This window comes from Thunnus maccoyii, chromosome 21 (assembly GCF_910596095.1).
Source record: "Thunnus maccoyii chromosome 21, fThuMac1.1, whole genome shotgun sequence".
Classification (NCBI taxonomy): domain Eukaryota; kingdom Metazoa; phylum Chordata; class Actinopteri; order Scombriformes; family Scombridae; genus Thunnus; species Thunnus maccoyii.
The window spans coordinates 16283672-16300083 of NC_056553.1; the positions used below are offsets into that span (position 1 = coordinate 16283672).

The 16412-nt window shown below is 39.1% G+C and overlaps 1 protein-coding gene across 3 annotated transcripts in view; it reads left to right on the top strand.

Annotated features, from left to right (window-relative positions):
* tpk1 (thiamin pyrophosphokinase 1) overlaps positions 1–16412 on the top strand; it is a 71774-nt gene that overhangs the window by 22932 nt on the left and 32430 nt on the right. For all 3 annotated transcript variants that reach the window (XM_042398897.1, XM_042398895.1, XM_042398896.1), the window contains exons 5-6: positions 9098–9170; positions 12207–12302. In XM_042398897.1, coding sequence (XP_042254831.1) covers positions 9098–9170; positions 12207–12302 — 169 coding nt within the window. The remainder of the gene's footprint in view (positions 1–9097; positions 9171–12206; positions 12303–16412) is intronic.

The window sequence follows — 16412 nt, forward strand, 5'->3', positions numbered from 1 at the left end:
ACTGTCTCTCACAGCTTATGTAGAAGCGACTTGCTAAGTGGCGGAAATATACTATATACAATATACGGTTAAAACCATAAAGTACAACTTAGCAAATTTTAGGCATATTAAAAACTGTCTCTCTTCGGACGCAGCCAAGATATTTATGCATGCTATGATTTTTTCCCATGTCTTATTGCATCACATGTTGGGGACAGGCTGGTCCTCATACAAACAAACTCTTAAAAACCCTGGACAAAAGCCAATGCATTTCCATCACTGTAGGGTACTGGAGAAATACAATTTACTGAGCTTTGAGAATTTCAGATTATTCTCAAATTTGTGCCTAGAGTATAAAATTTTAAGTGGTTTGGCCCCTCCTCCACTATGTGACTTTGTATACACTCGCTCAGTAAGTTCTATTAGATCCTCCAGAATATCCTCTATACAAGATTGTACTGAACTATTTCGTCGCACTGCATTTGGGCAGTCAGCTTTCTGTGTGAAAGCCAAAACTCAGTGGAATGCCTTACCTGGTGATATGAAGAACTGTAGTTCAATCAATACAATCAAGGCCAAATTAAAAAATCTACTTAAGACCAATCAGCTCTGTGACCACTCCATCTATGGTCTTCTCATTAGCGCAGGTTGTCTTGCTTTTAATTTGACAAGTTTACATTATTAATTTGTAATTGACATTGTGGGTGTATGTGATGTGCTGTTGTGTGTAGCTTTGTATTTTGTATGGTGTGGTTTTTTTTTGCTTTGTACTGTTTGTTGTTGTGCTGTTGTCTGTTTTGATTGTGGGGGACTACGGATGCAAATTAGCTTCGAGCTAACTCCAGTGTAGTTCTGTTGACAATCATGCATTTTCCCACCTTCACTGTCAGACAGATGGTTTTTTAAAAATGTCAATATATTCAGATTATTCTGTTCTTTGATTATTATATATACTGTATTACATTATATTATATTATATTTATTGATTATTATATACACTGTACATGGCTCACATATATGCACTTTGTCACTCTCTTCAAGCAGGTACTCAGTTCTTAGAAATCTGGGTCACTTATCATTATTATTCTTTTCCTGGTACAAAATCTCAAGTGGTCTTATTATATATTTGCATGACATTGCTCAAAGTCCTGGAATTGTGTCTGTTTAAGTGTTGCTCATCCACTCACACTTTTTTTCTGTATAGATTTGACTCTTATGCTGTCTTTCCCTCTTATCTCATTACTCAGAATCTGCTTCTTACTATGTTAACACCAGGCAAGAAACGGTAGTTTCATTAATGACATACATACATATATTCTCAGTAATGTATATGCCTTTTTAAGCCATTGGCTCCATCTATTCTGAATCTGCCACTGTGAGTCAAGTCTGTGTGTGTACACATTTAGTACTGTGTGTTCAGTTTTCAGACATTATTGATAAATGAGAATACATCATGGTTTCAGTTTCTCCTTTTTTTTCTTCATAACTCACTTTACAAGGACACTGGTCTACTCGCATACAGTTGTAGACAGCTACCCTATAGTGTGCATTATTAGGACACTTTCTTTCATTCTATCAACTGAACTCTCATCAGTCAAAGAAATGCACATAACAGCTCACACTCAAAAAATGAACACACTGATATTTTAAACATTTTAAGCTTAACAACAAGACAACTGACCAACAGTCAACAATATAAAGCCTTTGCCTTACAATTTTTAAATAGTATAGTATACCTGCAATAATAATATTTAAATAGTATAGTATTATATACCTGCACTAAAACTGTTTTCGTAGGGGCTCAGGTGTGCGGAGCTGACAACCCCCGGCTCCCCTGTAAATCTAACCCTGTGTGTATCTGCTCCGTTTCTAATTGAAAATTGCATTTCGTCTAATTTGTGCGTCTAATCAAATCCTCTGAGAAGATAAAAAGTTAAGAGACTGATGAAAAAGGGGGGGGAGTGGGGGGGCAAGGCCGAATGTGGGAGGAGGTAATTGTACAGAAGCAGAGTTTATAAAATTTGCAGCTGTGTGTGCGTGTGTAGAGTTACAGGAAGATGCAGATGTGTGCATGTGCCAGTTTTTGACAAAGCTTGTGTGTATGTGGAAGAGCATGGTTGTGTCAGCATATGATTGTGTATGCATTTTGGTTTGTAGAAGATAATGCTGTCAGCCTCAGTAAATTAAGCTGTCAAGAGCCAGACTGCTTTATTTTATAAGACTTAGTGGCAAAGAGATATCTCTGACACACTCTCTGTTTGTCATTTTACCTTTTCTCTATTCTGTTCACATCTCACACTTTTTATTATTAATGCTCACTAGTGCTTGGTATCGGTACTCGATACCTTTAAGGTATTGACCAAAATAACCCAATACCTAGTATTATTGAAACTTCTCCAGTCAAACACTACCTGCATTCGATCCTTTTTGTACTCAGACCTAGAAAAAAATTACTGTTTGTGTGGTTTTGTTTGCAGCCAATCACTACAAGCGTTCTTGGATTTAATGCGATGTGTGATTGGCCCTCTACCACAGCAGCTACAACCCATACAGTCTGTGGTGGTGAAGTCAAGTACAGTGTATTTGATAGAGTTGGCAGTTCAACATGCCGAGATGCCACCAAAATGTTTGAAAGTATGGCTTTACTACACGCCTGTCAAATCAAGTAGAAAAAAAAGGTATCGAATGAAGTACTCTATTGGTATTGGTATCACTTTAAGGGTACTGGTATTGCAATTTTATTAATGACACCCAGCCTTAATGCTCAACGGTGTGGTCTGTGTCTATGTGTGATTATTATAGAATTTTAATTAAGTCAGTGTCTCTTGGGGTCGGGACCCCATGATAAGGTGACTGCTGGGTCTGGCAAAGATTTCTAAGGTTGATTAGTTGATATTAGTTTCAAATGTTTTTAAAAGACCTTCAATCTGTTTGAAATATATTATAATCATTATATGATCCCTTTGAGGTTCCCTTCAAATATGCTGTAATAAAATTCGCACAGCTTGGGAACTGTGTAATTGCTGGGGTATCAAGAATTGTGTGTCCTAAAGACGGAGTCATAGGCCAGCAATTAAGAGGATTACATTGCGAATTAAACCGAGCAGGGGGTTTGAGAGACTCATAGACCCGCTGATGACTGGTAAGTTATGGTTTCTTCCTCCTAATTGCTTTTTGTGTAGTCTGAAATTTGCTTTTCTTTTTTAATTTCAAACTCTTCACAAGTCCATTCCACTGGCTCATTTTACAACAGAGATGTGTTGTGGTGAGTGAGTATATTCTTTGTTTGGTTTGTAATGTTACTGCAATACTGTCTGTTCAGTTAGGAGTAACTTTAATCGTTAACCTACAGTAATAAGCTGCTATTTTATTGTATTTTTCATTATTCTATCATCTTTAGACAAGAAACTCATATTCAGACTATTCCAGTTATTCTCTCACTACACTTGCTATGCTGCTACACTGAGTTTGTGTATTGTAGACTGATTGAAAATGCCCCTCTGTGTTTATTGTTCCATGTTGGAAGTTGACATGCTGAGTTGAGATGATGAGCGTGGGGAACTGGGCCACGTTATGTGTTATACTATTTTCACTTCAGTCCATCCTTTTGTTCTAGCCTGAAATATTTCACTCACTTTTGTGATCCCTTGACTTTTCCTGTAGCACCACAAGCAGGTCACATCTACTGTATGAATTGGCTGAAAATTCTCTTTGACTTTAGCTTTAGCGCCACTGTGACGCTCACATTTGTGGCTTTTAGTGATATGTTTCAACAACTGTTGGATGAATTGCCACGTAATTTCAGTTCAGACTACCCCTCCCCTCCAGGATCATTTGTAATTACAATCCTTGGTGATACCTTAACCTTTCAGGTAGTGCCATTATCAGGTGAAATATAACCAGTAATTTGGTTTATAATCAGATAGCTGCATAAGCTGTACTTATGCAGCTATCTCTGTCTAATATACTATATTACATACCATGTTAAACATGGTGAACATTATACCTGCTTAACATCAGCATGTTAGCATTATCATTGTGAATATGTTAGGATGCTCATGTTAGCATTTAGCTCAAAAACACTCTTGTGACTGTGCACAGCCTCGGAAAGTCTAGCATGGCTGTAGAATTGTAGCAATTAAGGTTAATTAAAATTACAATTATCTCTCATTCCCTCTCGCTCTCTCTCTCATACCTAGCTAGCCCTAAGAGTAATATTGAGAGATAATAACGTTTTGTGTGTGTGTTTTGGGTGTAAGTGTTGCGTGGAATTATGACTGACTATTTATGACTCATTTGAAACTAATTATGACTATGTCTGGTTATTAGCTTCACAGCCTACAGGAGTTTAGCTGATTAACTTTGGGATTAGAAACTTTCTGACACACATCAACAAATGTAGGTACAGACATACACACATACATGGCAGCACAATCATACATCCAACCATGTGCTAACAGGTGTTTTTTTTTTTTTTTTTTTTTTTTTATTATTTCAATACAGATGAAAAAAGCTTGTTGAAGACACATGTACATCAGCACTCGAACAAGCTCACTCTCATGTACCTTGAGGTCTTGCTTATTAGAATCTTTGTCGCAGTGGGATAATAAGATCTCCGTCAGACCTGTGTGGCCGTTTTTCATGCCCATCTTTGCAGTATTGCTTTATTATGGAACCTGGTACATCAAAACCACAAAGAAATACAAATCACAACAACAGACTAATAACTAACTCATATAAAAATAATACATATCGTTTTCTGAAATGTTAAGATTTGGTTAACTTTAGGAAACTAAGACTACTTGGTTAAGTTTATGTAAAAGGTACCAACACTGACTGTTTGTAGGAGACAGGATGCAAACTGTGGCCTCTGTTGCCAAATCAGACACCATCTACCACCTCACACTACAACATTGTCATGTTGGCCCACACCTGCCTTTTGCATCTGTGAGTGGATAGTCATCATTCGCGTGACCACAAGAGATATCATTTGAACAAGCAATTATGTTGTTTTTTTGATGAGGACAGACTCTCACAAGTGATTTCACTTGCTGTTTGTCCAAAGTTTGTATGTGTGTGTGCGTGTGTCTGTGTACAGCTGATGTCAATGTTCATATGAGTCAGAGAGCTCAATGCGCGTCTCTTTGGCTTGTTTATGTGTATGGGTGGTTAATGATGTGATCCAAAAAAACCCACCCCTCCACTGGCTCTCTTTCTCTGATTGGGAGATGGGAGGGATGAGAGGAGTAATCAGAGTTGTATCTCCTCAAGTGATGAGTAGACGGGGAAGGGGATTTAGCAGATGATGAAAGATATGGAAGAGCGAGAGAACATAAACAAAACAACAGTTTGTTGTAATTAAGTGGTCATATGGAAGGGTGATGTCTTGCTAAGTAACAGAAACAGACATGAAGAAGGTATGAAAATATATGGAAGAGAATGTCTCTTTTTCTTAATGAAGTGGTTAGATGGGGGGGATGTTACTTTAATTACTTAGAAAAGTAAGCATTGCAGAGCGGAAATGAGACGAGATCAGAGGAGGATGTAAAGGAGAAGGCAGCATGGGAAGGACAGGTGTGGGTGGTGGGGACATGGAGAGGAGAAAAAAAGCAGGTAAAGAGGATGCACAGAGAGAGACGCACAGGCAGGCTGATAGACAAACACATACACACTTATACACACACAGACACACGCACACACACAAACACAGGCAAAGGTCACACAGCCATCCCCGCCACCCGGTACTCAGACAAACTGGCAGTAAAATGCTCTATTTCCCATCCAAATTAAAGTGTCAGTTAATATTAATGTGGAAGTGAAGACTGTCAGACACACAAACACACACAAACAGCATTTACACTCACGCACGCAGACACAAATACAGAATTTAGAATCTCGCCTGGTCAATTACTATCAGCCGATGGAGTCATGCACAAAGGTCACAAAGGAATGTGTGTGTATGTGTGTGTGTGTGTGTGTGTGTGTGTGTGTGTGTGTGTGTGTGTGTGTGTGTTGTGTGTGTAAAGCTCTGATAAGGCCCAGTGTCACGTCCCGTCCCATCTGTCACATGAAGGTTATTTCTGAATGGAGATGTGTCCCGTGGCTTCCTGTATTAAAAGAAGAGAGAAGAGTGCATGTGCTTGTGTGTACATGCATACGTGCAAGTTTGTGCATACTGTGTGTGTGCACATCGGCTCAGTTGCAAAAAAAAAAAAAAGTTTTTGCCCGAGCCATATTTTTTTGGGGCCAGTTTAGGTAGGGTTGTGCTCAATTGTCTTTATGTGTGTTTGTGTGTGCGTGTGTGCGTGTAGCAGCAGATAGCATACAATTGCTGTTCTGTTTGTCTTGCTGTATCTTGTTGGTGTAAATGGGAACGCTGAGGAGGGAGGGAGGGAATAATCCTTCTGTATCTCTTTCTTCAACCGACCGGAACATCGCTCTCGCCGCTTGCTGTGGAGCACACAAACACGTGCACGCACACAAACAAAACACACTACCCAACCAACCATGAAATCATAATGTCAGACCTGTTAATGCCTCTAGATAGCAGCAACCGCATCCCTGCGTGGTCTTACTCCTTACACGTAAACACACACACACACACACACACACACACACACACACATACACATACACACACACACACACGCACACACACACATATACAAATGGAATAAATAGGTTGGTAGATTTTAGCTGTTTTGGCTGATAGCTGCAACAGACCTTGTTAATTCCTACACCATGGGAATGCACGTTGTCTCAAAACACTTTGTTTTTGGATGAATGAAATATATTGTGAAATGTGTATTCAGAATGCAAAGCCTCTATGCACATATACTCCCAAACCTCCTGCCCAGTGTAATTTGCAGCTGTAATCCTCTTTATTGCATGTATTAACATTGTTTTTCTGACAGGTTTATGTAGTTAACTAATAATTCTCTGTATTACTTGAATTTATAATCATTGTGCCTGTTTTCAGAGAGGCAAATCCGGGTTATGATAGTCAAAAACCTTGCGAAAAGAAGGCTGGGTAAATTAATTTTTATGCAAATAAATAGCATTTTGATTTTTGATACCAGAGTAGTCTTACTAAGGCAAATTGGCAATAGCAGTTCAGGTTCATTTCCATCTGCTGGCACACATGTTCCTGTAAACATCAAAGGTAACATATATTAATTTGATGCATACTAACCCCAAAATACTGAGCTGTCAAGATTAATACATGCATATACTTGAGGCTTATTACTTTTAAGCTTTTCCTTAAAAAATTGAGAATTTATTTTCTCTTAATAATTTAAAAATAGCTGAAAATTCAATCTTAATACAAAGTTTTGCTTTTTTAAAATTTTTCTTTTACTTTTAAACCTGCAGTGTGGAACTGTTACATACATATAAATAAACATCAGATACATTCAAGCCCTTGCCAAACGAGTTTACGCAATGCTGATTAAGCCTATCCCGGCCAGATAAATTTCTCTGTATTTCACATTATACAGAGTTTTTAAATTTCATGTCAGGACATTCCCGCTCGGGCTGTTTGAATGCGCACCCAGAGACCTCCGTCGGCCAAGCTGGCTAACTTCCATTTAGCCCTCCACTAACTTGAATGGGGATAAAATAATTTAATTGTGCCTCTAGACTTTCCAAATTTTATCGGACCAAACGGATCAAATTCTGATAGTGAAACAAGTGATTTCGCGGGGGGTCGTGTGATGCTCACAACAATTTATCCACCGTTTTACAGCCACAACAGTGGACGGAGTAGGCTAAGACAGAGCCTATTACGTAAGCATGTGTTGACATTGTTTTTGTAATTACTCTCACTGCCAGAAGGGGGAGACAAAAGTCCCACACTCCTGCTTTAAAGCACACAGGTTGTATTTTCTCTTCATTTCCCTCCTCACTTCCTATTAATGGAAGCATGTTTTGAGTTTTGAATATGTAAACTGTCAGCAAGAAGCACAATGTGTTTTGGAAGCACAGGACATAAAATTAACTTTTTTTAGATAATTTTTTTTGGCATTTTTTGCCTTTATTGGACAGTTAATGGCGAAGAATTTAACAGGAAACAAGGACAGAGAGATGGGTGTGACATGCAACAAAGGTCCCTCGCTGGACTTGAACCAGGGACATTGTGGTTTTGTAACATGCGCAGTAACCATTCGGGTACTGGTGTGCTCCATAAAATTAGTTTTAACCCATTTAACAATGTATGATCCTGTGTGAATGTATTGTTAAAACCAGAAACAATTTGACTTGTGTAACCTTTATGATATTAGCTTATAGTATCAGAATTTGCTTGTCAGTGTTGTTTGATTGACTGTGACCATGTTATTCAAAAAGTTTAGTGTACTGCAGCACACAAGTCTCAGTTGTTTTTACTTTGTCCTCTAATGCATATCAGTAGTCCACATAAATAAACTCATTCCTAAAATATGCATGAGTTATTATCTAATTTCACCTTTTACTCTTACAGCATATTGTATTGCTTGAGCACAAAACATCAAATAGCACTATGACCTGTAGTAATCAAACCAACACTCAACTCTATAATGGAGAATCTTGTCAGTGTAATAGGACGGGTCAATATCTGAGGAACTTGAGGTACATCATACTCTGTATGTGTGTGTGTGTGTGTGTGTGTGTGTGTGTGTGATCTATGCTTGTGAGTTCTGTTATCACTCAATTGTGTTTATGAGTTTGAGTTTATTTATATGTATGTAACTATCAGAGCATAAACATAGATTTTTTTCTTGCTGCCATGCACGTTTCGTGTGTGTGTGTGCTTTCACATCAATCTATGTATCTCAGCAGTCAGCCGTGTGTGTATGTGTGTGTGTGTGTGTGTGTGTGTGTGTGTGTGTGTGTGAGAGAGAGAAACAGAGCTAGGCTCAGTGCCACAGAGAATCACCCTGTCAGTCTCCATGTCTCTTCGTCTTCCCCCGGCGCCATCACTCCTCTCCCTCGCTGCACAGATCAAAGAGTTGACACATGTCCCAATGTCCTCCCTTTCCTCCTCTCTTCTGTCTCTGCCTCATATTCTCTGTCTCCCTGTCTTTCTTGCAATCTTAACCCTCTCCCTCTGTCACTCACCCTCTCTTTCTATTCTTGCATCCAGTTTTCTTCCAGACTATATCAGTGGGGATTTTGATTCCATTACTGCCGAGGTCAAAGCTTTCTATGCAGACAAGGTGAGTGGAAACACAGCTTGCACACACTCTCAGACCTACAGGTGCTCACACAGACACAGACACAGACACAGACACACACACACACACACACACACACACACACACAAAAAGTGCTTTAGGCAGACATAATTTTCAAGTTTGGACAAAAGATGAGTATACTATCTTAAGTCTGAAACTTACAACTGGACTCCTTAGCCACCTTGACATACAGGAAATTTTACTAAGACGTAGAGTTGTGTTTAGATCATACTCCATATGTGTTTTTCTTTCCTTTGCTCATTTGTAAGATAGATGTTTCTAGTATGCTACTGCCTTAAAGGAGTGTTTAGGATTTAGTGCCATCTAGTGGTTGCCCTCTCTAGAGACAGTGTTTGGTTTGTCCTTTCTGGGCTACTGTAGAAACATGGCGGTGCAACATGGTGGGCTCCGTAGAAGAGGACCCGCTCCCTTTGTAGATATAAAGGGCTCATTCTAAGGTAACGAAAACATGATTCTTATTTTCAGGTGATTATATACTAATAAAAACATACTTATGAATATGATTCCATTTCTGGACACTTCTGGACATTCACAATTAATGAATGAACTAATAAAAGATGAACAGTGAAATCTGAAATTATTATAGATACATGTTCTCCCAAAATGACCCTTGACACTGTCACTGCATTTATCAAACTAAACTCTCAGCAACTCGACATGAGATCAACTATCAACTCAGCTTGAGTTTGAGAAAACATCTTGCTTTCAGAGCATGAGTGGTGTGTCAGGGTTACAGAGCTGAGATCAAGCTGCCTGAGTGGATAAGTGACTATCCAAAGTTGACTGGGGTTAATGCTCGAGACTCTCCAGGAGCTCCACCTGCAGTGACAAGAACATGCAGACTGAATCATAAAAACGGGCACAAGTGTGTAGTGTGACACGGCTTCAACTGTCAGTGCACTCAAGGTGGATTTAGATCCAATCACCACAAAGCACTTCTGGAGATAGTCAGAGTCACATACTGTGTATTGCAGGTATAGTTTCTATACTTTCTGCTCACCCAGAGTCAGGCAAACTTATTGCAGTTGAGCCTGTCAGACTGCTAAAAGCCTAAACCTCATTCACAACTCTAAACCAAAGACCCTTTCACACATGCAGTCTATCCCTGAAATGTTGAGAACATTTCCTGCATGGGGTCATGTGTGAATGAGAGCAAGATCGATATTCAGGGGAATCTGTACTGCCAATTTCCCACCTCAAGACCTTGTAACATTTCAGAGAAAATACCAGTACAGCTGTGATGTGAATGAAAGCAGTAACATATCAGGGACAAGCACGTAAAGGGTTACGTCCGTGTGACGAAAGATGATTTCACATGGAGTGAGCGAACCAATCACAAGACTCCTCTGATGATGTATTTGAATCCGCAACTTGTTTACGGTTGCCTTGCCAATGCTTACACGGGTGATTTGATAACCAACAAGCAATACAAGTTCTTTTGTTGCAAACAAGCTCCTTTTTTCAAGAATGGCTGGAAACCGGACAGATTCAGAAATAAGGGAGCTCCTCTCAGTCCACCGCATACACATATCTGGCCTTGCCCTAACTTCATCTGATTGTGTTGAGTTTTATGGTGGTTGGCATCAATAAGTTCTGCATTACCGCCATCTGCTGGACTGTCTCTTGCCCTGTCTATTCTGGCATTGCCATGGCATGTGTGAAAAGGTGCAAGACGGAAATGTTCCTGAATGTAGCTGCATGTGGGAATAGTGAAAGTCACCAGCTGTGCTTGTAAGATTATCCCTGTAATTTAACAGGAACTATGTGTGAAAGAGGCTTAAATTATATATAAACACAGTACTGCTCCAGAGTCTTCTGATGACATCATAGTCTTGGCTCCCTGTGTGCCTAGCTGTGTAAGAGAATTATTAATTTAGACAAATTTAGGCTAAACTATCCAAGGTCATAAAAATAAAATGCAAATTCTTCTGCGAAGTGGACTTTGTGTTGTTTATAACAAGCAAAATGTCAAACTGGAACACTTGAGGAGAGGTGAGGCTTTGTTCAATAAATAATAAATACAGTGTAAGGTGTCACATACACATGCACAAACACTTTAGAGAAAAGAAAATGTCGTTCCTGTGTGATCTACAGTAGGTGTTGTACCACTCTGTGTGTTACTGTGATCAGACCCCCAGTGATACACACTGCGCTTACAGTTTGAAATGCAGATCCACTACTTCACCAGGGATGCAACCTTCGACACACACATACACTGACACGTGATTGTACACTTGCACACAGAGATATGGGATGCCTTCAGCTGTGACACTCTCCTCTTTTCCTTTCACCCTTTCTCCCTCCCTCTGTAGCTTTCTGTAATATTAGTCCATTTTCAGCAGGTTGCCTTTAAAAATGAGCAATACCTTTTTCCATGAGAGAGAACAGAGTGTTATGGTAATGCTTTAGGAGCAGAACAATGGGAAAGTTTGAGGCGTTCCTTCAGAGATTTGTCGGAAACGGTGAATAATTCTGCATAAATGGAAGGGAGAGAACAGAAGAGCATCCACAAGGGAGGGAGAGAGACAAGGGGAGGTGGGGATGGAGGGATGAAGGGAGGGGAGGGAGGGAGGGAGGATGGATGGGATCAAACAGAGCACAGCGAACAAGTTTGTGTGAACTGACTGCACTGTGTGTGTGTGCAATTGGGAAGTTGGTGTGTTTTAGAAGGAAAGTGACAGTGTGTGGAGAGAGAAAGAGACAGAGGGAGAGAAACCCAGAGCATGGTTGTTTACCTGGATGCTGTAGTTTAGGGCCACTGACTGGAACCTTTTACATTATTCAGCAACAGAGCCCGTAGACAGCCAGACAAGACTAAAACACTGATTTATACCTCTCTCCATCTCTCTATCTCTTTCTGTTTTTCTGCACTCTGTAATCCCACCATCCCTTATCTCTGCCTGCATTTTTGTTTCACTATCTGTGTATGCGTACATCTATCTGACTGTGTTTTGTTGCCTGTTAGAATGTGTTTCCATTTTCTTTATGTGTGTGCAGGGGTGCAGGCTGATAGAAACAACTGACCAAGATCTAACAGACTTCACCAAGTGTCTAGCCATCATGGTGAAGGAGATTCAGAGACGACAGTTACAGGTAACAGTCTCATTCTCACATGATTTTGATTCATGCCTGTAATTTTTATTATTTAAGGAATAGTTCAACATTTTGAGAAAGAGTTAGGTGAGAAGAACAACACAACATTCATCTGTCTCATCTAAAACAACCTAAAGTCATTTCAAAATTAGTTTTACTTTTCTGTAAGAGTTTTTAAAAAATGTTTGATTTCTGCAAACAAAACTGAGACAATTATTCTTGCAATTATTTACAATAAATCATTCATGCCATTACAGCACAAGTTTTTGCTTCATGTTTGTATTTATTTCAAGCTAGCAGTTTCCCCCCGTCTCCAGTCTTTATTCTAAGCTAAGCTAAGTTTTTTCCTGGCTCCAGCTTTATATCAGACGGACAGGAACTAGAGTGGTATCATTCTTGTCATCTACCTCAAGAGACCGAATAGGCTTGTTTCCTAGAATGTTGAGTTATTCCTGTTATGCAGTTGATTTTAATTAGCATATGAGTGTCAGAAACATTGTTACTGTTCTTCGCTTGTTATTATTCCGCCTACGTTTTATTCTTTTTCTGCATTCTGTACGTTTTTTGGACCTTTTCAACTGCTGCATACTTTGTGCCAGAAAAACCATTCAAATGTCAAACTGTGCAGCTCATTCAGCAAATGTGTGCTGATTACTTCAAGTTTTCTAGCATATTCCAGTGATGTTATATACATTTTTAACCCCTTAAAGGTCCAACGGCTCGACCATGGGCTGTCAGACTGTACACAACTATGCTATGTACACAACTCTTGTCTTACAATACAATCCCGACAGCAGGTACAATCAATGCCTCTGTCAGACTACCAACAAACACACAAACAATTACAAAATTCACACAACTCATCAATGAAGGCTCATATTAATCCACTGAGTGATCAAACTCTGACAAAAATGGTCTAAATATTCACGAATGGCTGTTGCATCATTTCAAATTAGCCCGCTGATGTCCTGTTCACAGCCTACAATAGTCAGCAAGTCTGCATTGAAAGGAAGTGCCTGCCTTCTTTTGTGTAATGACCGAGCCAATAGGAACAGATTCTGCTGATGACTGGCGCTTTGTAAAGCTAATGAATATCCGAAAATGACCGTATGCAGCTTTAGTGGTTTCTATAAAGCCACAACATGGAAATTGTGTAAATTTAAATAGTTTGCTGTGTTACTTTTTATATGAACTGCTTTTCCATCATAGAACTTGTTTTGACTCTTTTATATGCACAAAGTTTAGTTTCAAGAAGGGAACAAAGCACTATAATGTGTTTATGCTTCAGTGACTCTGAAGCAGGGGTCATTCGGTGTCTGTAAATGGCCTTTTTTTGGAAGACACCTAGAAATAACCCCAGAAAAACATGTGTAAAATATTCATTTTCTGTGGTATTTGTTATTAAATTTGAACTTGGACTAGGTAAGGCTAAATGCTGTAGTCCCATTGTGTTTTCCACCTGTAGGCATCTGTTTGCAAAAACATATTTAGGCAGAAATAAAAACCTTCTACTTCATTGTGTTCAAACTTGTTACTCAATGCCAGTAGCACAAACAGTGATTCTGACTGTTGGGGAAAAAAACTGCAGAGTGTTACCTTTCAAAAGAGACCAAAACTATGCATGTACTCCTGGTTCATGAACAGCCTTGGTTAGGCGTTTTAGGCTAATTTTACAGAAAAGGATTGTTTAAACATCATAATTTATAATGGCAGTCAATGGGAGGAATGACCCAACTCAGTTGGAACCTTTGTCAATTTGAAACTCAACTGCTCAGACATCCCTTATCCTACAGACCCCATTCAAACTTTGAAGCATTCACAAAACTTCAAATTTGTGTTCTGTGTTGTGATATCTTTTGTACTTTTGTAGCGATTTTAGTCCAAAGTGAGAGCTTTTACTTACAGATTCCCTCTTCCTTCAAACACTATGTAAACATATTATGCATCCTCATGCTCAGCTAGTCCTGCTGCCACTAATAATGTTCAAATCTCTGAGCTAGAAGCTTCATTTTAGGAAAATAAATTACTCCTCAACAAAATTTGAATTTGTGCTTTATGTTTCAGGTATCTTTACTGGCTCAGTGGTTAAGCACTGTTCATGGTCAGTTTCCCTGTTAGATTACAAGGTTCTAAGTTTGATACCTAATCAGGGCAGTGTTCCTCATAACATTGCTCTTCTGAATGAAATTGCTTTGTATGTTTATTATGTACATCATGCAATGCGACTGCGGCACCCTATAGTATTATAAGAATGCCAAAATATTGGTTCTCAGTTTCAACTTTCTCTCCGTTTTGTCATGGAGAGGAGGGCTCTTGCTGGGCCTACATTACCCAGTGTGGCTTGCGGTCTGACGAAGATATCTGAGAGCAATGGCATCATGTCACTTCATCAAGATTTAATGTTTTTTCAGTGGAGAAAGTAACCATGTAGATTCCCAATATGTCCCAGGATGATGACGCAGGAGTTGGGCTGCTGCGAGATGACGCTTGTCTCACCCAGAGAGTGGCTCCAAAACATTGCAACAGATTTACAAACAGGCGTTATTCAGATAAACTAACCACATTTTGGGAATCTACATGGTTACTTTGTTGCCTGAAAAAATATTAAATCTTAATAAAATTAACAGTCCTACAGCGAAAATTAGAACAGTCTGGCTCAAAATCTCCACCATGATGCCATTTCCCTCAGATATCTTCATCACCACATGGCATACTGGGTAATGTAGGCCCAGCAAGGGCCCTCTTCTCTACGCCAAAATAGGGAATGGAAAGTTGAAACAGAAAACCAGTGGCAATGAAAAAAAAAACTGACAGCGTAAAAAAAACCTGTTACTGAAAGAAGCAGACATAAAGGAAAAATCTGAAGATTGACATTGAAAAACTTTAAAAATATCACAATAAAATAAGATAATAAGGTTGTAAAATTGTAATTTTATATGTATTTTTATATATTTATTTATGTATAGAATTATATGTATATTTTATGTCTGTGTTTTGTTTTTCAGTGGAACTTTTTTCAGTGCCAATACAACTTTCCAGTACAAGTGTTTCAATGCCAGTGTTTCCTTTTTTCAGTTCAGGTTTTGTTTTCAATGCCAAATTTGATTTTCGATGCCAAAATTTAGCTGTCACTGTTCTAGCCCCATACAGCAGTAAATGTAGCACTTGGTAAAACGAATAACTAAAGGTCTCCTCTCCCTCAGCCAGCGAAAGTTTAGTGCCTTAAGCAAGGCATTCAGTCCTCAGCTGCTTAAGATAAGCTGATCAGAGGTCAATAGTGTTGGACTGTGGTTGACTGCGAGCAGATCCCAGGTGTGTGTTTGTGTGGGTGTATGAATATGAAAACATTGTGCTGCTGGAAAAGAACATGCATGCTCACACAACATTCCCTGAAGAAATGAAGAAGTGTTGAAAATATCTTTGGGACATTATCCACATTTTCAGCCACACATAAAATGCTATAATGTAATTCTGATTTGCCTGTTTTTAAAATGAAATATTTCATTTTTGTTTTGATCTTAAAAGTGTGAAGCATTTCCTAACAACCTAATATCCAAAACTGAGAAATGAGCTGCCAGCTAGAGCAAAGCTCTGTGCCCAGCCAGCTGCTGCAGAGCCAGTCACACACAGTGATCTGATCCAGAGATTGACTCCATTTCTATTCTGACTCAAAACATGTCAGCTGAATTGCACAGAATGTACATCACTTGAGAAAAAAAATATGTAATTTAATAAACAGTGTCATTTTAATTTCAAAAAAATATCATTAAGTGTCATGGGGAATAGTTATGTCTATCTATGTATCTTTGTCTAGTTATCTGTTTTCTGTGTGTCTGTCTCTTCACCTCTTTCTTTCACTTTCTCTATCTTTCTATTGTTTCCATTATTAGAATTTTTAAGCTGCATGCTGAGTGTAGCTCCAATCAGTGCCGAGTGCCCCAATCACTTCACATCTCTAAGCTGATGAAAGACCATGGAGAAGATGCTTGCAGACACACAAACATACACGTCATCTCATATGCATACAGGTTGCCACATTGCGCACTTTCCCTCTGTTTTTAGGAGCTAAGAGAAGATACACTTTGTCTTTCCTTCTATGGGCCCTTTTTC